The sequence below is a fragment of the Cyanistes caeruleus genome, chromosome 4, assembly GCF_971803275.1.
Source record: "Cyanistes caeruleus chromosome 4, bCyaCae1.hap1.1, whole genome shotgun sequence".
NCBI lineage: Eukaryota > Metazoa > Chordata > Aves > Passeriformes > Paridae > Cyanistes > Cyanistes caeruleus.
The window spans coordinates 7,179,726-7,203,973 of record NC_141704.1 but is presented as its reverse complement, the minus strand read 5'-3'; the positions used below and the strand labels follow the sequence as shown (position 1 = coordinate 7,203,973).

Sequence of the window (24,248 nt, the reverse complement as noted above, 5' to 3'; positions counted from 1 at the left end):
TCAACATTTGGCCTTACTTAGTAAACTTTTTGTTCTGTTTTTACATCGCTGTCTTCGACAGGCAGTGCTTGTGGGGCAGCTCTTTCCCCACCAACCACCTTCACCCCTGGAACTCCCCTGAGAAAACAATTCTGGGACCCAGTGTGTCCCCAGATAACACTTCAGCTTTTGAAAAAGAGCATATTTTGCTGGAAGTTCATTTTGGCAAAAATGCTACAATAATCTCCCCTTTTGAGCTCTTTTCTGGTATCTTATTCCCAAATGGTCGAAGAAAACTAGGAAGGAAGTGAGGAGAAAATGTGGGTGTAGAAGAACATCCTGTTCTGCACAAATACCCTGGTGTGTTGTCAGATGGATGCTCTGCTTTAAATAGAAGAGGTCTCATGCTTGCAAAGGCCAAAGTAATACACTCTCAGAAATTAGAAAAGTTGCAAACAATGATTTAATAAAGAAACTGTTTGGACCTACTGCATTAAAGAATTAAACAGGTTAGATCTTCTCATTGTCACATGTGATCTCATTTCTGTGTTCACCTGTAATGCACATGCACAGAGATTTTGGGAAAAATCCCTGGGGAACTCAGAGAAATTCTTTCTTGTTTACTCTGTTTGAGTGGCTATCTCTGTAAAAAAGGTCACTTGGGGTAAGCAACATTGAAGCAAGAGCTAGAAGAGATCCAGTGGGATAAATTCAGAGCTTTTACGTGTCTGAAGAAGTTCTGCTTTGATTTGATTTTGTGATTCTGATTTCTGCTATCTGCTTTTTCAAAGGGTTGAGGGAAACAGCTTTGGTGCCCTTTTTTTTTTTCCCTATCAGTATAATTTTACCACAGCCACACCACCTGCTTTGGTTATCACTGGAACATCGTGATTCTTTTTTCTCTTCTGCACATTTTCTATATTTTACATTTTTCCCATTGTGCTTTGCTTTGAATCTAAAATTGTATTGCAATTTGAAGGAAAAAAGGAAAGAGATGTATCCTTTAGTACAAAATGCCCAGCAGTCCGGGAGTCAGGAAAATTCCACAGGACTTTCAGCAAAGCAACTTTTCCCAGCAGCAGCATTTTTACCCAGACTTCTGACCGTCTCTACAGGCAGTTAATATCGATCAGCTGGAGAATTGCTCAGCTGAATATTGCAACTGCAAGAGCCTAAGAGCTGCTATATCAATATATATTGTTTCAATAAGGGAATCCCAGGCCATGTTGAGCTGAGCCTGGGTGAGAACCCAGGAATTCCTTCATCCTCCTTGCCATTGCCACTGGAGCACGTGGTGTTTCTAGTGCCAGGTGTTTCCTGAGTGGGCATCAGGGAAGGAGTTATGTGTTCCCCTAAGGCATTTTCTTGTGCCTGACACTATTTTCTCCATCAGTTTTGAAATAATCTTGAAATTCATTTAGTAAAGACAAAAATGAGCCTGTGTTGGAGTCAAAGAGTCTGTCACATGGACATTGCGTTCTGACCCTTGAAGATGTCTCCTGTTGTTTATCTCTGTAACTAACACAATGCAGCTACAGGGACAGTCAAGGGGCACAAGTGACATGTTTGCCCTGTTCTATTGCACAGAGGGAGCCTACAGAAAAGAATCTTTAATTTTGCTTTTCAGTATTTAACACTTAGCCTTTGTGCAATAAATGGGGTGAGGAGGACAGAAGGGATCACATGTTTGATTCCAGTGAAATTCTTGTTGTGGTCAGACTGGTTGGACAGTAGTTGGGTCACTTAGAGGTGGACAAATGCGTGATTCACTCTGGCTGGACCACTGCTGGCTCATCTGACACAGCCCAAGCACTGATCTCTGTGGGTCAGGGACCTGCAGAAGGCCAGTCATGTCCTTGTAGACAGCCTGCTTGTGTAGAAACGATAGATTCCTGCAATCTCTGAATTTCCATGCATGCTGGAGAGGATGAAGACCTTGCCAGCAGTCAGGTCTTCTGCAAATACTTCCTAGAGAGTAGCACATGTGAAATCCTGTCTGTGATGAGCCTTGTGGCCATGCACACCAGCTCGCTCATTGCCTTACTGCCTTCTGCTTGCCTGGGTTTCCAGTGCCTTCCCTCCAAATGCATTCCTCTTTGTTTTGATCCACGCTCATTAAAACACCCCTCCACTCACACTGGTGAAGACAGACACTTTGTCAAAGCTTTAATGAAAGGGCAGCATGTGGATGATTAACAGGCTTTTTTGCAGTAGACAAGCTCCCCGTGCTGGGTTTATTTCTGGAGCAGTCAACCTTTTATCTGATGTAGGGCCATGTGTGAACGAGAGTTGGTCCAGCTGGAAAACGAATGACATGTCCTTCTCTGCTGTTGAAACCATCCATCATAACATGTCCCAAATGGTCCATCATGTTGTTGTCTAGTAAAACTCGACCATCAGAGGCAGCTCCTGTTCAGATGCTAATGGGTACATGTCTGAAAATGTGATTTCAGCTATAACTCTGAGAATATTTAGTTGGAATTTATGACTAGAGGTCCTTCTAAGCTCCATCAACTCTGTCTCACACCTTTATAAATAATACCAGTCTTCAGTTTCTGAAGCCTCATGGAATTTTTTGTCCAGTGTCTGGAATACATCACATGCAAGATTTCACTCTCAAATTTCAAGCTATGTGGGTACATGTCAAATAAATAAAAAATAATTTGGCTGAGCAGAGTGAACATCATGAAAGGCAGTTTGATGAACCTGGCACTAGGATGCAGAAGACTTTGACACTAGTCCTGGCCATATTAAGACTTTCAGTATTTCTCCTTTTTGTGCCTCAGTTTCCTTTCTAGTTTGTTGTAGTTAACATTATGCAAAATCCTTGAAGGGAATGGGTTTTGCTTAGGTTGGGTCATGTCCATCAATACCTTCCCATTCCTTGTGGAGCTGTGAGAGCTATGGAATGCTAAAAAGCAGAAACCTTTTCTCCATTAAATGGGAGCAGATGTATGGAGGAACAGCAAGCGCTTGGGCTCATGCTTTAAACTTTCCATAAATGCAGTAAATGGAAGGATCTAGTCCTGAGAAGTGCTTTGGGGACAGGGATGCTGCAGAGCTGAAAGGGTGGAGTGGTGGGAGTATGTGTCAGAAGCAGTGTTTGCAGGATCAAACCCTGAAGTATTATTTGGGGTTATTCCCCTCCATACATAACCTCAGCAGTCACCACTGCACACCAGTGCCTTGGGGAGTGGGTAAGGGGATCTATTAATACTCTTAGGAAAGAATTAGTACCCAAACAACTTTTGTTTCCTTGTTTTTTACACGTCTGTGCTCTCCTCTGTCACTGGCTACAGCGCAGAGCCTGGTATGCTGTGACAAAGAGCTATTGATGGAGTGCTTGTGTGAATTGGCCCAGCACTGGTCACAGCCAACTTCTGTGGGACCCGCTGCCCCTGTTGTACAATACCCTCCAGTGTGCTGGGCCATTTGTGAAAGGTCAGAAATGAACAGAGAAATGGACTGGAGTCAAAAACAAGCAGTCCTATAAATATCAGTCATAGTCAAAGGCAGTTTATTCCATTCCTCCCCTCTCCTTCTGTGTGTGTGTGTCTCTCCCTCCCTCTGTTGTGGTTTCCCAGATATAACTCCATGCTTCTGGCTGGGGAGCTCTGAAAGGAAGGCAGCACACACGCTGCAGCTTCTGCTCACATCTTGCACACATGGAATAATCCTCAGTCCTGCAAGCAGGGCTGACAGCCGGCACGGAGTCCAGGCGTCATCTGGACTCTGATGTTAAGTTTTGATTTCTTGGATATTCCTTATCTGTGAGAAACTCATTTGTGACAGTCTGAGAGCTAGATTTGGCCACAGACTCTTTGGATTGCGACATCTGACAGCTTTCTTCTGTTTGACTTCACAATGACTTTAGCAGCTAAATTAGAGGATATTGAAGTGACGCTGGAGCACCTACTAATGGATGTGTTTGTAAGTAAGCCACAATTTCCTTTTTAAATTGAGATGCCAATAATCCAGAAGGCAGTATACATTTTTTATGGCATATCCAAGGTGTTACATTGACTTAATTTCTTTATGTTTCCTGATAAACTATGTGCAATCCAACTCTACCAATATGTTGTGGTTTAGGCATCTCCTGCAAGCCATAACATGCAAAACTGGAACAGTGTGACATCCAAGACAGGACAAATTTTGCACTGGTTCTGTGTATCATCTACAAATTTGGTGTGAAAAGAAGGAGAGATTTGGTCAGTTTGAGGAATATCTCTGTAAAGTTATTGCATTGACAGAGATTTAAACTGTGCATTGCTTGACATCAATCCTATATCAAGGCATCCTACATCAAGTGTCCTTGATTTCACTATTTTAAAAGCTATTAGATTATAATTTTGACTCTTAGGTTATTTTGTAAGAGATGGAGGAACAAGAAAAACAATTGTGTTTTCAAGACAATTCCAGTTTATTACTCCTGGATGGATCTTTAAAGTACTGCATGGATACTTTAAAGCACTGTTAATCCAGTGCTTCCCTGGAATCATCAAAGCTCAGTGAAGCAATGTATGATTTGCTTCTACACATCTGAGTTAAGATTCTGTCTTTATCATCTCATGTTAAAGTTTCCTAAAAATATCAAAGCATTTCCAAACACATTCTTCCCTTTTTGAACACAGCTTGATGGATTTCGCCTAGAGGTCAGAGATGGTCATGTTTTGGAATGTTTTTTGGTCAGAGGGGATGGAAAATAATAGTGAGGGATTGCTGGTTCATCTGTCTTTGTGAAAAAAAGTCATGCCAAGGTGATCTGTACTGTCTGAATTCAGGCTATAAGAAATAAGATGGCAAGTGACCTTCAAAACTTTCAGAAGAGTTTTTTGGCATCTCTTAAATGGAATAATCCAAATTTTAGGGTCTAGTGATGGGGTGTCCTAGGCATCAACCACAAAAGTGAAAAACAGGAGATCTTGACAGATTTCTGGTCTGTGGTCCAGTTACTGAGATGTCCATCTGTGCTGTGAAATGGATTCAAGTTTCTCTGTGCTGGCATCTCCCTTCTGTACTTTGGAAAGTGCCTTTACCCCTTTCCCAGGCAGCTGAGATTGGGGTAGATGAGCATTATTGGAGACTTCCCTGTGAAAGCCTCTGCATAGGGCATGAAATACTGAAATACTCCTTGGGCTGTAATATCTGAATCAACCTAATGATTGTTTGCCTCTCTGGGTTCAACTCCTATTCCCAGCTCTGAGTACTGTGAATCCCAGAGAAAATCCCTAAGGATTTAAATCCCCATCAAGCAAAGATGTAACATCTGCCTCTCATGACCACAGCACACTGTGAAAGTTGTTCTGTGTGGGAAGGGGACAATGCTTTTTTTGGAGTATTTGCAAATGTCGTAGGATAAACTTGGCACCACAATTCCTCTTGGTCTATTTATAGCTCAGATTGCTTCACTGACTTGGGTGTTTGACACCTGGGGGACTGAGACCCTCCTGGCACAGGTGTCATTGAACAGTGCTTAAAGCATTTTGTCACAGGGTATCTCCAAGCAGAACCTCAGAGGCTGACAGCATCTAAGAAATTCAAGGCTGACTGAGGTTGAACAATAGCACACATGTTTGATTGTGTTTGAAGGGCATGAAAAACCTCCTGACTTGCTGGGAACCACAGAGCCCAGTAAGAGGGAAGCAGGGAATCATATCTTCTTGGTGCTTCACATCCCATTGTCTATTTTAATGTCCATGCCTTGATTCCATCCAAATGCCTCTCCTCATGATTTGGTTTGGTGTTTGGTGGTTTTTGCAATGAGGATGACAGCTGGCCAAATAAAGTTCTCCAGAGGTGCAGGCGACCTCAGTTTGTGAAACCAATGTAGCTCTTCTCAGGCTGTGTTTTGAACTGGTCTGTCAAATTTGTAATTCTAGAAACCCAGTTAAACATCCTCAGCTGGGACAGTGCAGTCACAGCTGAAATTGTGATGCAGGGACACATCTGTGCAGTGCCATGCTGTGCCACTGCTGAGCACAGCTGTGTCTGGAGGAGCTGGGGGTGTGAGCAGCATTGTGCAGGGGACACTGCAGTGGTGTCACAGCTGTGTGCTCTGCAGGGCCTCCACAACCCAGGGGCAGCATGTCCAGGCTTCACGTCTCACCTCAGGGCTGGGAATCCATTCTGGCCTCTGTGTAAATCAAGGAAAAAGGTTTTTCCTTATGAGCAACCATGTTTGCAGCTAGCTGGGCTCTTCTATAACCTACCTAGGAATTAAGGCAGGAAGAATTTCAGAAAATCTAGATCAAATGCCATATGCAAAATCACCACTATCAGGCACAATTTTCAGGCTTTACTCATACATCACCTTGCCTTGCCGCTGTGTTTGATCTTAAACCACCTATTCATTTAACAATACTAAAAATAACCTCTGGATATACTGGATACAGAAAAGTAAATATAAAATTCAATATGAAGGAAGGGCAAAATGTCAAGTTCTGGCTGTTACAGAGCACTCTAGCAGCCAGATTTGTCCAAGGTCATTGATCCACTACCACATGTTTTGCTGCAGTAAGATGGGTATTTTGGTGAGGAGCGTGGGGCCAGACTGGTTGGGTTGGATGGGCTGTGGGCAGACTGCGATGTAACAGGACCCTCCTGGGAATGATCCTGAAGTCTGCTCCATGCCATGCATCTTCATCTGTGTCAGGTTTATTGCTGAAAGAGCGAAGCCATCTGTCACAGTAATGCTCCTCTTCCAATTCTTCGGTGCCCTCCACTGCTCCAAACCAGGTGATTACTTACAAAATTGGGAAATTGTGGTCCATGGAGCCTTGAGTTATCTTTTTTTTTTTTTCTGAAGAAGAAACTTAGTTTTAATGCTTCTTGGACCTTAGGGGCAGGAACCCATTCCCAGATCAGTGGACCCTGACAAAGCTCACTTTAATAGCTCGTACTAAACTATCAAGCCCATTTTGTCACAGTGGAAAAGGTTATAGCAGACAACAAATGAGAAGCAACCACCAGTTTCTAATGAAAACTGAGATGTAGCTCAGCTCAGACTAACACACCTTGATGTAATTAGGCTTCTGCAGTAATGTAGACTGAAGAAAAACTAGGATTGGGCCAGTTTTTCTCTGGACAGGCTTTTTAGCTAAATTCTGCAGAAGCTCACCTGGAGTGAATTCAGCAGTTTTGCAGTGATGATGGCAAGCCTTGCCAGCAGATGTGTTCAACACCTCCTCTGGAAAGCTGGTATTACATGAGAACACTTTTTAAAACACTTTTTTCTTTCTTCTTGCGGAGACCAGAGATTTGCATCTACATGGCACGAGCTGCCACCTCCTCCAGGACAGGTTGTTCTTGCTGTGTTGTCATCCTGCTATCTGAGAAGCAGCTGGTGCTGCACTGACACTTCCTCTCCCGTTTCCAAAGGGCACTGGAGAGCTTTGCTGGTACGAGATGAGATAAAAGGGAAGCCTCTGACATGACATTTCATAATTAGCTGTCATCACTGGCGGGCTGCTACCCAGCTGCTTGATGAGCTGGGATTTGGCTGCCTGGGGAAAGCTGGACAGGGAGACAGGGACCAAAGCAGGGGGGCAGTGCAAGGACAGCCTCAGCAGGTCCCTCGGGTGTGCTGCAGGGAAAAGGGAGTCTGGATATGAAATGCAGACTCTGGATCCTTGTTTCATAGCTTGCAAAAGGCATCCCTGAGCTAAACCCTCCTTCCCTCTGGACACACTAATTATTCTAAAGCAATCTGTGAGTGAGAGCTTTGAGGGAAACCTCAGGATCAACCTTGCTGCCTTCCAGGTCTTGCCTTAGGCATAGGTAGATCAAACCTCCAGGATATACCCTGCCCAGCAAGCGTGGGGCGCTTTGCATGGGATGTCTGGAAGGGGTTGAAAGTGAGAAGGGTTGTGGAGCCTGCCTCGCTGAGGGATGCTTTTCCTTGCATTATGGATGTGGCATTAGACCTGCTGGAAAACAGACTTCCAAGCAAACAGGCTAAGGGATAATAATCCTGTTAGGAAAGTGAGCTGAAGTAGTCAAACATCAGCTGGCATCAAAAAGGAGACTGAATTCTGAGAAAAGACATGATGGAGCTGTAGTGGAGAGAAAGGAGAGAAAAAAACCCTTCAGATGAAGTCTTGAAACCATGAACCCTGTGTGCTGGCCCACTCCAGATATCACCTGAAAGAAGCAGGCAATTTATCTCCAATAGTTCCTGGGATCTTAGAGTCCATCCAAACACATCCTGTCATATCCACAGTACACTCCATAGCTCCTTCTACATTCCTGCAAATATCTGTTTTCACAGCTGGCTTCTCAGGCTTCCTCCTACCACACTCCACAGAAAAATATATACTTACATGTACATGTGTCTATGTATGTATATATAAAAATATTTTAAACATATTTTAAGTATCTTTACATATGTAGCATATACATGTCTATATATGAGAGTATCTGATAAAATTATATTTGTGAGAGCTTTCTGGCATGGAGAGGGGCTGTGATTGGTTTGCCCTGAGTGGATGTAGCAAACCAGATTTGCCATGCTCCAGCCTCCATCACCCAGAGAAACAGCTGCGCTTCTCCTTCCCCTTGTCAGGTTCTGGCAGAGTTAACACCAAAACAAAAAGACTATCAAACTCAGTTAGAAGAAATTACCTAGAATGAACTGGAATTAAGGTGGGAGATACACTCCTGTGTACAGACAGATCTAAAGCTGAATATTTGAAAGAGAGGGACTCAAATGCTAAGATTGAAGAGTCTGGAATGAGGGCCAGGTCTCTTGGCCAGTGGCACCACAAGAGACAGAGCTCCCTGGTGGACTTTGGCAATGGGGATGGCACTGAGAGGTGGACAAGGCCATCATGACCCAGTACCTACATATTCCAATTCATAAAGCTAAGTTGTGAAGAGAGGGACATTTAATTCACCCGGCTCTTTATTAATAATAGTGAAATAATAATAAAGTCGGCACTGATAATTTTTCATGTTACTAATAGAGAAGCTGAGACAGAGGGACATGGAGCCATTTAAGCAGCATCCTCATCCATCTTCCCCCTTAGAAAGGAGTAGAAATACAATTTCCAGAAGCCTGGGTTGGTGATTTGTTCCCTCCAGAGTATGAGACACACAATCACAGAATAATCCAACTATCAGTGTCTCACAGATCTCTGGTGCCAAGGATAAAGTGTGACTTTGGATCTAGTCCTGGCATGCTCTGGCATAGATAGCTGTGAAATTTGTCCATTCTTTGGGCAATTACACCATTAACCTTCCTACTTTCTCATGCCATCAACACTAGAAAACAGTAGCCATCCTCATAGTTGGGACTGAGGACAATCTGGAGACAGGAGGGGTGCAGGAAGATGGTTGTGATGAACTTGTTTCAACCACCATTTGCACCATGAGCCCTGCAGGCAGCAGTCCCACTCCCTGCAGTAATCAAACAAACATTCTGGCAGTTGCTGTCGACTCCCGGTATCCGTGTTACGTTTTTCTTAATAACGATTGCAATAATAAGACATTATCAACATGTAAAGTGATCCATTAACCTCTAATTTATCAGCAATAAATTGTGTGGCTTTGCCAGGCTGCCAGGGCTTGCTAATCGAAGAGCAAGAAGCAAGTTCATACCCGGAGCAGTCACAAATCATTCATAATGCAGAGGTGTGGGTGCTAACCTCACCCCTTGCAATATAAAGGGTATTTCCATGTGTTTATTTATCTGAGAAATTGGTTCTTTGAAGCTGCTCCTAATGACTTTCTCTCTGGCAGCAACAGCATCCCTCAGTTTTTCCTCAGTATCCAGTTTGCAGGAGATTGACAGCTTCACCCTTCACCACTGGAGTCAGCATGAGTTATGGCAGTGCAGACAAGAGAAGCAGAATCAGGCCCCTTGACCTGCAATAAAAGCTGAGGTTGCTTAGCAGAATTGTGCCATTAAAGAGATCTAATTAGGTAGCTTGCCTCAGGTTTTGTTTAGACACTTCTGAAACTGAAAAATGAAAAACAATCATACCAGGTCTTCCCAGTGAATGATGTCGTCCAGCATCATGTCTTGAGCAGTAGATAACATCAGGTCCCTACAGACAGCTCCAAAAGAGGGTAAATGCATATCCACAATCCCCACAGTTACTTTCAACAACCAATTCCTTGTACTCAAGGGTTTCACCACCCAGAAATAGCACCTTCAAATTTAGCAGCCCACAGTAGATGTCCTTTTATAAGTTTTTGAGTAATTTTTTGAGCCCAGCCTAGGAATCCAGCTGCCATGGACAGCCCTGGAGCAGAAGAAAAGCCTCAGTGCTGTGCTGCTGCCCTCCACATGGTGCCATCAGCTGCAGAGAGCTCCCATCTCACTCCCATGAGAGCCAGGTTGTGCTGCTGATCCTCAGAGAGCCCTTGTGGATCAGAAGAGCTCTGTGAAGCTGCCTAGGCTTGGTCAACCATGCTGAGCAACTCACAGACATGAGACAGTGAGAACAAAGAGCTGAAAGTGTGAATGCCAAAAGGGATGTTAGCAAACACAAGGTAATTAAATATAGCTACTGTAGGACAGAGGAGAACCTCTGAGAGCTGGCAAGGCAGACAAAGAGTGGCCAGTTGTCATGTTTGTTTCATAATTGGTGGGAGACACTGACACTTCCAGATTCCATTCAACCCCAAATAAAATAAGCAGCTAAAGCAGATCTGGTGTCTCAAATCTTGCAAGTGCCCATTTCCTTCCAGCTATGGCAAAAAGAGTCCAAGCTCACATAAAGGGACCAAAGTTAGCAGAGGTAAATGCCACTTCAGGTTTGTCCTACAGTTGGGGTAGGGTTTTGTATGAATAGATAGAAATTACAGGGAGAGACTCCAGGATTCCAAGATTGAAGATCCAGAGAGTCAAACTTTTCACATTTCTCCATCTGCCCAAAAAATACGCACAAAACACAACCAAGTTTGGTTTATATTTTATCAATGTTAGCAGCTCCTCTTTCAGCTTGATGCAGAGTTTTCTCCTCACTTGGAGAAAAGTCATCATTATTCCATGCCTGAGAGACCTCAGCTACAAAACACAATTTCTCTGAGAAGCTGTTTATGAAGTCTGGCAAAGCTTAAAAAAAACCCTTGTAACATCTCTCAGGGGTGTTCTACTTCCCTCCTTTCTTTAGGGACATGTTGGTCTCTCTGCAAATTCATGTGGGATTCTTTTGGGGCAACATAACTCTCTCTCCTTCCCTCACACAGGCACATATGCTTTCCCACAATATATTAAGATTACTCAAAGCAGTGTAAAAAGGACGAAGTTTTAAAAGAGAGAAAATTGCACAGAACAAAGAAGCATTTATCTTCAGAGTGTTTGACATAGTCCATATGTCACATATCCTGTTTAAGGCTTAAATCGAGCTCAAGGCTGAGTACCTTCCATGCCATGCTGAGCAAACCCCTATTTCTTCAGGAACTGAAGTCAATCAGCAGTGCTAAACATTCCCCAGGAACAGCCTGCTCACATTGTAAGATTTGATACTGAGATGCACCAAGTATTCACATGTACCTTGCAGTCACCAGGATCTGCAGAGGCTTTAGACCAGAGCCCGAGTAGAGAGATTGCATAGTCATCCCCCAGCTAAGGGCACGCCTGCTCTTGTGTGCATCACACCCTCCTCTGCTGCACAGCCTCCATGTGGGAATGTGCTATTGTTGCCAAATATCTCCTCCTTTGTTTATATTAGCCCTGGAAGTCAGAGGTGGCCCCTTCAATCCCTCAGTGATGTTTACAGGGGAGTGTTTCCAGGGCAGTGGGGTCAGGCGAGTTCCCTCCCTAATTAATTACTGTCTCTCTGAGTTATGTGGGAAAAGAGCTGACCTGCCACCACACTGAATCCCAAGGGAAATGTCCTTCTATCTAGCAGAGGCCCTGCTTGCTATCTGCTGCTGTTCTTCTGGACAGGGTTTTCTAGGAGCCCATCTGCCTGGGTGCTCAGAGACTGGGAGCACTTTCCCCAGCCAGGACCACGGAGAGGTCAGAGGATGCAGAGGAGAACTGGAGGTGGGATGGAGGCTGCTCTGGGAGAGCCTCCCTGGTGGGGAGGAGAAGAGGAAGGGTGCAGGTTGCTCTGTCTTCTTTCCTGAAGATATTTCCTGTGTCTACATCTGTGCCACGATTTTCAGCAGGGGCTGTGCCAAGAACTTGCTGGCTGGGTGGACGCAGCAGCTGATGGGTCTAAGTGTTTGGCTAGGTGCAAGTTCAGCAGGTGACATCCTGAGCTTCACACTCTGCTCTGCCAGCCATTCCCAGGAACACCAAGGCTGAGGTACACAAAGCAGCTGATGAGCAACCGTGCACATATTGGTGCTGGAATGCTGGGGAATGAGCACGTTTAGGATCACCTGATGTGGAGTTCTGTGTCAACCTACAGCAATGTACATCAGATACGAATTTCTCTGAGTCCAGAAGGGCTTGGTTCTGGGTTTCTGATTAGGCTTAGGCTAGTCAGACCCACTAATATATCTGTGAACTGCAGATGGTTAAACAACCATGCTGCAGCACGATGTGAATTTGTGACAGGAGCCCAAATTCCCCATGGCCTTTGTTGGTATAAAGCACGGACATGCAGCACATGCAGTCCAGCACCACCTTGATCACTGCATAACCCACAGCTCTAGATCAGAGTGAAACAAAGCACGAATCTCTCTGTTCCACTGTGGGGCTGACCTTCATATTCAGCCTGGGTAGTTTGCACAGCAAAGTGTGCTCCCAAGCACCACTTGCCCAGGGGAGACAGGGACAGGATGGTGCATGTGGCCCCCGATGTGACACAGCCCTGACACATACAGGGGAAGCCCCCAGGCTTTCTGTGGCTGGGGATAACAAACAGCCTCTCTCTCACCCCTGCAAGCTGCTGGGTTATTGCCAGCTCCGATGGAAAGGACTCACATGGGAATGGAGCTGCACCCAGTGTGTTTTCCCACACCCCTCCCCAAGCTAGAGTGATCATAACATTTCTCTGTAAAACACCATGTAAGACTAGAAAATAGTTTAGCTTTCTTTAATCAAAGGCAAGCTGGATATACAATGACAACCTCTGCACGTCTTTCACTCCCAACAAGACAATTTCCTTTGCAGTCTGAGTGCAATAAAATGTAAGCTAAGTCACTGTAGGGTTTGCAGCCCCAAAGCTCTGGGGAAGCTCTGTTCTCCTCGTCTTTCCAAGAAAATAGCTAGGGAGGATTGCTTACAGTGGGAAGTAAGAGATCCCAGAAAGATTAATAGTAGCTGCTAAAGAGCTCAAATAGAAGTGGTTTCCCTATCAAGACTCCAGGGAAGAATTTGGTTTTGCTACCGACAAACCATAGATATCATCCAGGGTAGAAAATACTGCCAAGAGCTGCAAATTATCCTTATTTTCCCCTCAATCTGTAGCCATACTTGTGTCTTCATGGAATACCAAACTTAAGTGGATTTTTCTGTACTGAGTGACTTTTCAATTTTACAATACAATGTCTTATTGATAGATCTGATGGATACCACTCACTGCATTTCAGTCTGTGCCACTGCTGTCACTGGTTTCCATTCATTGATCTCCACTGGGAGTACCCTGACTTGAAATTGGCTCCTGTGTTGCAAATATAAGACACACTTTGCAGCAGTAAATGGTTCCTCTCTCTTTTTCATTGAAGACCAAAAAAGAAATCTAGAAAACAGCAATCCATTGGATATACTTTCCTCTGATGCATTGTTACCACAAACCACTGTTCCTGGCAGCCTGCAATTAGTACTGAAAAGCATCCACTGCTTTAAAGAGCTTTCAGCAGTTAGTAAATGCAGTGTGTCCCTTCTGAGGGTCTGTGTGGGCAAGGCCAGGATGTTCCCTATGAATATTTGGGGGTTTGTTTCCTACTGTGCCTTTCAATTGGAGATTGTCTCTGCAGACAATGCAGTTAAATGAAGACTCAGTGATGAGCCTGGTCATCTCAATCTGCCTCTGCAGCCACCTAAATGGGAAAGGGGGATCTCCAGAGGCAAATTAAGAATTTGATGGGCTGAAGTGCCCTTGGATGTGCTTATGCCTGCCACAAACACCCAAAGTCACCCTCTGGGAACAAGTAGAAAGACCCTCATGGGAGCATGTTTTACATTACTACCTTTAGGCAACCTATCAAATGAATTCTAGCAGACTGCCCTATACAGTTGCCTACCAATATGCTTTGAACAAAAAATATAAAGCAAACATGTCATCCTCCTGGATGGTTTCCACAAGTCCTGATGATTAAAGTTTGGCTTCCTGTCTCCAGGTTCATACCACCTGGGAAATGAGGAATGAAACAGAAGCATCATAGTGGGTCCAGGTCTCCAGTTTCACATGGAGGGCACTCATAGAGTTGTGCTTGGGGTGCAGCACACTGAGGGAGCAAGGGGTCAGGCTCAGTGGGATAGATGGGGATCTTATTATAATTGGTTCCAATAACATGAAAGTGGATGGGTTTCTTCTACTTTTCACGTGTGCAAGGTGTTTCCTGTAAAGAAGAATATTTTTATTGTAATTCAGCTGCCTTGAGCAGCACACAGATTTGCATTTCATTGGCAAGACCTAAAAATCTAGGCAAAAACACTTGAGATTTGTGGGAATGACTGACTGAATGCCTCCCTTTCCCCTGAGGAGAATATCAATGTGTGATGTTTCATGCTGGTACCACTGGCCTGTCCGTGCCTGGTCCCAGAGCCTGATGGCTTACAGACACATCTCCATGTGTGTTGTGGCTCTTTGTCCCCTCTAGTGGATAAATTTCTATCTACAGAGGTGTTTTTTCCATGAGCTGGACCTGCAGGAAGGAGAACATGCTTGCAGGCTATGAGAGCTCCTGGGGAAGGGGACTGGTGTGGGCAGGAGCCCCACCCAGGGCTTTGGATTGGGTGAACAGGAGCACCTTTGCTACTCTGCTCTTGTATGAAACACTCACCCCCGAGGTCCTGACTCAGACATGACTCAGCTTTTATTCAGGAAAAGCTCCCAGCAAGGCTAATTGCTGCCACCTTTGCCCTCTTTCTCCAGCAGTTGCTCCCCAGGGGCTCTGCTGATGCAGGCAAAGGTTCCCCATGGGAAATGCCAAGCTCTTCATGCTTTACCAAAAGAGGTAGGCAGGCTGTGAGATAGCAGGGGGGTGCTGACAATCATAAAAAAACCCCAAACTGCAAGAAGCAAAGACCCTAATTGTACACCTATTCCACACAAAGAACATAAATAAGTCAGTCATGCTTAAGATATTTCCATCTTTTCCTGTCTCTTTCACTCTATTTGGCAAGAGACATATGGAACTCATTATGAACAAAAGCCAATTGTTTTAATATTTAGAGTTTCCCACATCAAGCTGTAGTTTTTTTTCTTTGACTGGTTTTAATGCATGTGCATATGCTGAGCAGATACAGTTTCTCCTTTTTTTATTTGAAATGGTTGCTTTAATGTCATGTCCCTAACACCTTCATCCCAGCTTTTGGACTTGGATCAAAACAAAGTATTTTTAGTTTTGCATTAAAATGAGAACAATACATGGATGAAGGGATTGGCTCTCCAACTCAGAGATTTTTGCTCTCCCAGCTAGACTGCTTCAAGGAAAAGGACATGGGCCAACATCTTTTCCATTTTACTGGGCAAATTCAGAGTACCACTAAGGAACTGCTGGGTTGAGAAGCTCCTACTTTGCACACATTAACTCTAAAATTCATGTGGACCAGTACCTCTATCAGAGTATGGAAAGGCACACAACATCCAAAACACTTTCCTATAAAAGCACAGGATTATACCTGGCTGCTTTAGAACAACTCCTGGTCATATAGAAAGGCTGTGGGAAGGGGAAGTATTTTTCCCCTTTCCAAAGCATGTCTGTACAATTTAGAGTGTAAATAAAGCTTCAAACTTTTCTTCCAGAGTAAGAGAATACCATCATCTACCAGCCTCTAAAGTGGTTTTATAAAAGAAAATAAAAGAAGTAGATATGGAGAGTGACTTTGTGAGGCAACACTTCACAATTACAGACTGTAACATAATCATTTTTGTAAGTGCACATAGAAGCTGCAGCCATCAGGCTTTCAGTGATGTGGATGTGTAGGGACGTGGGTGTGAGTGGTACTGTCTGTCCTCTGTCCCGATGCACGTGCTGCTCTGTGCCACACAGACCCTGGATCTGTGAGCAGTCAGCTCAGCTGAGCAGCCCAGAGGAGCTGCCCGAGCCCTCTGCTCTGGCTCTGTGCTTTCCAGCATCTAGGAGAGAGGAATATCTGAACCCAGGAATTAACATTAATCTCTGCACCAGATGGTGATACACCAGATATTCTTTTAAAGGTGAACATGTGATCTACTGTACAGCAAACCAGAGGGGTCTGCAGTCACATGGCAAAACGTATAATAACTCAGATAGAGCTTTGATTAGACAACTGACCTGGTTACCATCTGTAGCAACAAGAAGCGGGCTTGACGTTTTTGGAACATTCTCCCCAGAAGCTTAATTCTTCCACCTCTATGGCACAGCAATCCTGCTGAGCAAACTACACCGAGAAACAGAAGGAAGCTAAAGATACGCTGCTTGAAGCATGTTGTTAAGGTTACAAGGCTTGGGGTTTCCTTTTTTAATTTTTTTTACCATCCCCCCCCCCCTTCTTTCAAACAAGCCACATCTTGACTCATGTGGTCTGATGTGAAAACCCACTCAGCTATTTGATAGTTGGGAAATCTAGATGAGACTGTAAGTTATTTCAAGGGAAGCCTGTGTGTGCTGTGAACTCTCTCTCTCTCTCTCTCACACACACACGAGTTAGCTCTGCACTATGGTAGTACAGACAGCTGTGACTCCGGGTAGGACCCGAAGACTTTTATTCAAAATACCATATGGATCACTGAGGAGACGCAGTGTGGAAAGGGTAAGCCATGATTTCTTTGTCCTGAATGCATGCCCAGAGGATGAGGAGGGTACCATTTGATAGCAGTTCTCTGCCCTGTTAGTAGGTGTGAAGAAATTGCTACTGGTGTGTGCCACGGTAGGAATTACTGTTGCTGGGACTTGTGTGCTGATGAATGGGAATTAATACTTGGCAGAGGCTGTGTGGTAACTTAGAGTGGAAATTGGTGCCAGAAGGAAGTGTAAGATAACATACAACAAATGTAACTAGTTAAAGACTCTGTGGCAATAGTTTGGGGTAATAATTTCTGGAAAAAAAGTAAGTTCCAAATATTTAGTACTCACTGGGAGAACATGATGTCATATGGCAGCACTGACCTGTGGCAGTGGGGAGTAAATAATAATAGTAATAGTAATAGTAATAGTAATAGTAATAGTAATAGTAATAGTAATAATAGTGTCAAATAATGAACACCAGAAGAAAGCTCAGGGTGGTGTGGAAGGGCTCTGTGTGAGTGAGCAGAGATGCAGATGCCCACCAGTGCCTGTCCCAGCTGAGATGTTCAGTGAGCACAGGTGGCAGTGAGGGCTCTGCAGGGCACAGGGTCTCTCTAATTGCTGAAGTGACACTGCAGGGCTGTCCCTGGACAGCCAAGGCAATGCTGCCTCTTTCACACTGCAGCAGGAATGGCAGGGGGTCCCGGGAAAACTGCAATAGTGTCATTAATTACTCGAAAGCACATCACCTAGCAGCAGTGCCCAGGGAACCAGGAGGTCCTGGCACTTTGAAGATTGATGGGCTGGCAAAAAAAGCAGTGGCTGGGGCAGGGGGCTCAGCTCAGAGCGTGCTGGACACCCACAGAGCCCACGCTGAGTGCACATCTGGCACCCACCAGGTGCTTTCAGGCTGCCTTTGCCTGGTGTGCTGCCTCTGACAGAGCTGGCAGGGGCAGCACAGCCCCCCAGGGGACAGGGACACCTTGCACACACACTCACAGTCCAGCTTGTCACTGCTGATACCTCCCAAAACAGTGGTCAGCTCAAGGGAACAGGCACCTTCTGCTCCTTCCTGCACACAGGGGTTTTGGGTTGAGTGCCCATAGGTGGGCAAGGGGTGCTGCACCCACTGGTGGCAAGTGTAGAGCCCAGAGTGGCTCAGAGTTGGTCCTTTCACCCAGGACAGAGGGAAACCTTTAGCTGAAGCATCTGTTTTGCTGAAAAGCAGTCTGGCTGCAGCTGCAGCCACCTGTGAGTTTACTTCAAGTCTGTTGCACTCAAAAATAAAAAAAAAATCCTGCTTTTGTACATTTCAAAGCAATTTTTGTCTGCACTTTTTTCTTTCAAAAAGAGTGTAATTTCATTTAGACAAATTTCTTCTTTTTTTTAAGGAATATGAGAAAAGTCTCAAAAATTAAAAGCTGTTCGAAAAATATTTTGGTTAATCACAAAGCCTTTTTGTTGTTTGTTTTTCTTTCCCCTCCATTTGGCAGAAGAGAAAGCAGAATAACTTTGTGTCAACCTGAAAAATATTTCCTTTGCCTTTCCAGTCCGTCAAGCAAACCAAAGATAATCAATTATTCACACAGCTTTGGTCTGCTATTGTTTGATTGTGGGTTGTTGCTTTGGAGAGCATTCAGAAATGTCCCTCCCGGTAAATTTGGGCTTTGTGGTTCAAGATGCTGAGGGGGGCCCAGGGCAGACAGTCCTGATGCCTTAACCTGCCTTGGGTCAGGTTTTATTTTGTCCCTGTTCCCTGGTGCTGCTGCCACTGGACCAGGGTTGGCATCTGGGTTTGCAGCTGCTCTTGTGAGTGTGGGGAGGCAGAGTGTGGTGTCCCCTTCCATGTGGCTTCCCTCAAGGTGGCAGATGATTTTTCATCCAGAGTGAGCTCTCAGCTGCTGCAGGGCCACCATCCTCTGCTGCTGATGGCCACAGGGGGTCCCTCCCTGTCTGGAGAGGCTCGTGGTTTTATGCAGACAGTGCCTGAGGCTGTCTAGAGACAAATCATAAAACTATAAAACGTTTGGGTTGGAAGGGACCTTAAAGATCATCTTGTTCAGCACCCCCCCAACTGGGGTCGGGATGCCCCACACTACATCAGGTTTCTCAGGACTGCATGCAACCTGGCCCTGAACATTTCCAGGGATGGGGCATGCACAACTTCTCTGGGAAACCTGTGCCAGTGCCTCACCACCCTCACTGCAAAGAATTTTTTAAAAACATCTAATTTAAATCTTTTTTATTTTCATTTAAAACCATTTCCCCTTTTTCTGTCACTCTTTGAGAGGCATATAACGGGGCAGAAAATGTGAGACCACTCTCCTCCATGCATGCACACATCCCCTTTGGAAACCTCTTATCCCTACCTCTTATCCCTGTTGACCTGCCTGACAACAGCTGCCCGAGCCTTTGCTCTGCTCTGTGTGTTAGTCCTTGTGATGGAGAGGTGAAAAAACCAGCTGCACTCTCACAGGCTGTTTCCAGGATATAACCCCTTGGCAGGGAGCAAGGCAGAGCATGGAAATACCTTCAGAAAGGTGTTGGAGAATGTTAGTGTTTATATAGGAGGCAAGAACAGCTGCATAAGGATGGCCAGCACTGCAGGGGACTTAACAGTGTGTACACACTTAACAGCTCCACACACAGCCCAAGTGACACTGTCAGAGGGGTTGTGTTGTTTTATTTTCACTCACATCCACAGTTTATTTCTCTCCTTCCCACTTCTTGACCTAAGGTTGGGGTGGTTTAGACTTCACAGGCAAATGCTGGAGCCTTGCTCTAAGGGTTGCCAGAGAGCTTGATGGGATGATTTTTGCAATCACTTCTTTTTTGTTCTGAACCTCTGTCCTTGCTGCTTTTCTCTCTGCCTCATCACAGAACTGCCTCATCAGGCATCTAGGCCATGAGCTTATGGTCAGCCTGGCTGAAGGATCCACCTTGTCCTCTCTCCCTGGAGTCCCCCACCAGCTAGAGCTGGCAAGGCAGATTCTCTGCATTTGGGGTCCTGAAGCCACCCAAAATCTGTTTCTAAGCTCAGAGTCCATAAAATCCCACTGAAGCAGTGAAAGATCCTGAAATGCAGTCCTGAATGAGCAGGTTTCACATGCAAAGCCTGAGATGTGATAGATCTGTGCAATGCATGGCACACACCCACCAGAAGACAGGGCTTTACAAAGGTTTTACAAGTCCAAGAGAAGAAGGGCACAGGTAAATATTAGTAGGTGTGACACAGAGACCACCAGACATGGCAGCTGAGGCAGAATTAAGCTTTGTGCTTTGTGCCACAGGGCACCCCAACAGCTGGTGTCAGGACTGAGGCATGAGTTGGGTTCATCTAATTCAATGCTGATGTCTGTGAGATGTTTTCACCCTGAGCAGCACCTGGGATTGCCTTTGGGATCACTGCAAAGGCAGGCAAAATACTGGGGGAGGAGGGGGGTGTCCCCTGAACACATTTGACTGATTTAATATCTCCTTAAACTGCAGCCAGCTCTACTTTAACCAGCACATAGACCTTGGTTAGAAGAGGACCCCCCACCCTTCACAAAAACAAAAAACCAAAAAACAGGAAATGTGAATCCCAAACCTAACACAGCATTTCTCAGTGCAGAGCCCTCCCCACCAGACCTTCCTTCTCTGGGTCTTCTTCCCCCAGCACGTTAAATATGCAGTCCCTTCTCCCTTTGCATTATTGATGTGAGACAGTTTATGCCTCCCAGCTATGTTTATTATATCCATGTGCTGCAGATGTGTGCAAGAGGAAGATGAATAGAGTCCTGCTAATGTCTAACAAATACAGAGAACTCTTTCTGCTGCTTCAAGGCACTGGTAAGGAAGAGCAGAATTTACTTCTCTCAAGACCTCACTGGCTATTTTTCAGCCACGAGAATGTTCCTCACCACAAACACAAGGCATTGTTTTTTTTTGAGTTAGAGAGCCCAGAGAAAACATGCAGCTTTCTTGTATTAAAAAGGAAAAAGTCTGCCCTTTCTTCTGCCTTTGAGGCTCAAAGCCTGGCACTACAGAGGCTGTGTAAAAAGGAAGGCCATCTCCAGGCAAAATGAAGTGCTGTAAGAAAGTAATCAAGCTGGGAGAGGTCTGGCTGGAAAAGCCATTTTAAATTGGGTTTTGCAGTTTGTGCCCCAGCTTTAGGTCCCAGTTCTCAGCTATGGTAAATTAAAGGCCTCGTGCCCAGTTGTGTCAGTGGATGCTTGCAGCTCAGCAGGAATTTAGTCCAGATTGCTTTTTTACTTCTTGTGCTTCCAAAGAAGATAAGTTAAGATTAAAAATGCGGCCAAAGCCTCGAGCCACAGCTCTGCTGTCCATTACACAAATGTAAATCTATACCAGCACGGAGCTGGGACTGCTATTTACCTATGACACTTCCTCTCTGAATGGATATCCATGAACACTCACTCATATCATGACTTTAAAACACACCAGGCAGAGATAAATCCGTAAATGGATATTTATTGCCATAGAAAGCAGATGGCAGAAGACAAAGCTCCCATGTTCTTATCCCAAGCTGCAAGCACGTTAAGAATGCAGCAGGAAACGTCATTCCTCCTATAAATAAATTTCTCTTGAGAAGAGAGAACCCAGGGCTGAAAAAAAAGTCAGTCTTTCTGCTCTGCAGGCCAACTCTGAGGCAGGTTTTCCCACGCTACTCTGCAGCTTATGGCGACCTTTGCTTTTGGCAGGAGAGGAGATTGCCTTCAAGCAAACCCAGCAAAAGAGTTCCAATATGTATTGCTGCTCTACAAACCTACCAGCACTTTTATTATTCTGAGCTACTGATTTTCTTTTTCTAATAGACAAAGCGTAATTCAGCATTCCGTGTGCTACTAACCATTTTTCCAGCATGAATTCAAGAGCAGAGCGGTGAGAAACCTCTCACAGCGCAGGGTCCAGCGGGGTGGAGCAGGCAGAGCTTGCAGCATTCATGGAGGAGTGATCCTGGCCCGTGGAACCCTTTGTGCAAACTCTGTGAGTGATGCTGTGAGCACTCGCTCTGACACCACCACTGAGCCAGTGCTCCGAGGGAAGCTGATCTTTCCAGTTCGTGCTGTTTACTTGAAATCTCTTACACTGGCATCCAGGTCCTGCAGACCATTGCTTCACTGACATAGCACCTTCACTGACATTTTTTGGATGGGTATCTTACCTTGACAGCATCACTACTGATCTGATGGACTGCCAAGGTGACAGGAGAGTTACTCATGTATCACAGATAAACAAAGAGTAGATATTTGAGTGCAGAAGTTGCCAAGGACAGAAGAAAGACCTTGAAACAAGGAACTGCTGTTGTCTTAGCTGTTTTCTGGAAGTTACTCAAGTCTCAAGGTGATGAAAAATTATTCACTGTCCTTATAGACAAATAATTGTATAAAAAAAAAAAATTAATAAAAGGCTAATCTTAAGTAGCAAAGCTGTCACCTGTGTCATGCTCTGATATAATCACTTGTGACTGCCAAAACATCAATTTTATCTGCTTCATCTGAGCTTTATCTCTTCTGACCTGTTCACAAGTATTTTGGAGGAATTGGTTTAATTTGAACTCTACCTAGACAGATAAATGCTTAGTGCACCTCTCAGGTGTCTGGAAGTTATAATATTTTGTGACACATCTAAAAGGTGTAACAAATCAAAACAGACTTCTCTGTGAAACAGATCAGGAGCTGTGCCAGACTTCATCCCCCCAAAATGCATGCAGGTTAACAGTGCAAGAGGTAAGAGCATGGCAGAGGCTAATGGATAGTGACTGGTGAACTCTGAAGAATTTGGAACCAGGATACTGCTCAAATTGGCTTTCAAATGGTTGGAACTTAATTGAATTATCGACTGCTCTCCAGGCCTGGAGACCTCACGAGCAGAGGTTCTGCTTTGAAATTTCCAGCACTTCAGATTCTTATTTTGATGAGAAAATGAAAAGCTTTTTTCATTACAAATTGGCATTTGTTGCCTTCACATTGGCCAAACACTGGGACAGAAAGGCCAGGGTACAGAGCAAGGGCAAGCCTGGGTACAGAGGTTGGGAGCCAGAAATGAGCCAAATGTTTTGGACTTGGGTGAAAGGAAGGGGGGAATCACGTGAATCCAGTTATAAAACTTGAGAAGGGGTGAAAGGCTCCTCTGGTTCATGGATCCTTTTGGCTAATAAGGCTGCTCAAAGGGCTTTTTCAGGTAGCTGATACTATGATCACACTCCCAGCAGCAGCCCCAAGCTCACACAAAGGAGTTGTGATGGTTTAATACCAGGTTTAGTTTCCCTCGAGGTGATGATCTGCAAGGCAAGAACTTTCCAGCCTAAACTTAAGGTTCCTGGAAGGGCTTTTCAGTTCAGAGACTGTTTCTTGCAAGGTCAGCCAGTGATAAATAATGCAAAGTGGCAGGTTGGGTGTTTGAAATACCTTCCAACCTGTCCCAACATAAAGTCCTAACTTATCTTCTAGCCAGGACTTATCCCTGCAAGGACTTAGACATGCCTTCAGCTGGGTTTTAAAGTCCAGACATAGAAAGTCTTCAAACTTTATCAGTTCCTGATCTGTACAAGGGATTGCTTGAATGTTGCTTTAACAATTTCAGGAACTAACAGCTTTTCCAGGCATCAAGTAGAAAGTACAACACATGCCTTTTTCCAGTCCTTAACTTCTTCAGTCTTCTCATCCATTTAAGTCAGGATAATGTCCAGTGTTTAGAAAAAAAATCAAAGCAAAACAGTGGGTAAACAGCACATTTACTCTTCATAGATATTTTCCATTTTCACTCTAAAGACTTCTTTGGTGCAGACCAGACACTGGTACAAGCCTCTTGAACTCCAGCAGTAACTTCTTGTGAAGCTCACAAGCACCAGGGTCCCCCCAGCCAGCCTGAAGGAAATAATGGAAAAGGGTGCTCTGACCAAGAGGGAATGTGTTGAGTAGGTAGTCACACAGTTCCTATTTTGCTGACTCAAGTTGAGAAAGTTGGATTGAGATTTCAAACACATTTCCAAAGTCGTGGCCAAACTTTCTGTCTGAGCTTATTTCCTGGTGAAGTATATATTATCCTCATTGTCTCAATATTTTCCAATGGCTTCAAAGGAATGGTGATTTTTCATTCCACCAGAAAATGGGTATGAGTACACTTTAATTACTTTTATTTTTTTTTGTCGGGACCAAACTTTCACACCCTCCAAATTGCATAGACATGGAGCACAATTTGTCTCCACTTCCCAAAGATACCACATGAAAAGCTTCTGGAAAGATAATGGACTGCAAATGATGGCACTTAATCACCCATACACGCTCTACAATCCAGCTGTATTTCTGGAATATATTTAGAAGGTTCAGTTAGGGTTGTGCATGCTTTGAAATAAGTGAGCAAATTTCTTAACTGAGGTTGAAAATCATTTTAGTTTCCAGTACTCGTGCTATAAAAGCCACCAATCTTGA

At 44.6% G+C, this 24,248-nt stretch overlaps 1 protein-coding gene across 4 annotated transcripts in view; it reads left to right on the top strand.

Annotated features, from left to right (window-relative positions):
* The window catches only part of FRMD4A (FERM domain containing 4A), a 383,203-nt gene that overhangs the window by 169,544 nt on the left and 189,411 nt on the right, over positions 1–24,248 (top strand). The window contains exon 1 of one of the 4 annotated variants that reach the window (XM_086886547.1): positions 3,499–3,909. The exons of the other annotated variants lie outside the window; for them this stretch is intronic. Within the exon in view, the coding sequence (XP_086742673.1) occupies positions 3,844–3,909 (66 nt within the window). The 5' untranslated portion in view covers positions 3,499–3,843. Of the gene's footprint in view, positions 1–3,498; positions 3,910–24,248 lie in introns of those variants that run through there. 4 annotated transcript variants of the gene reach the window in all.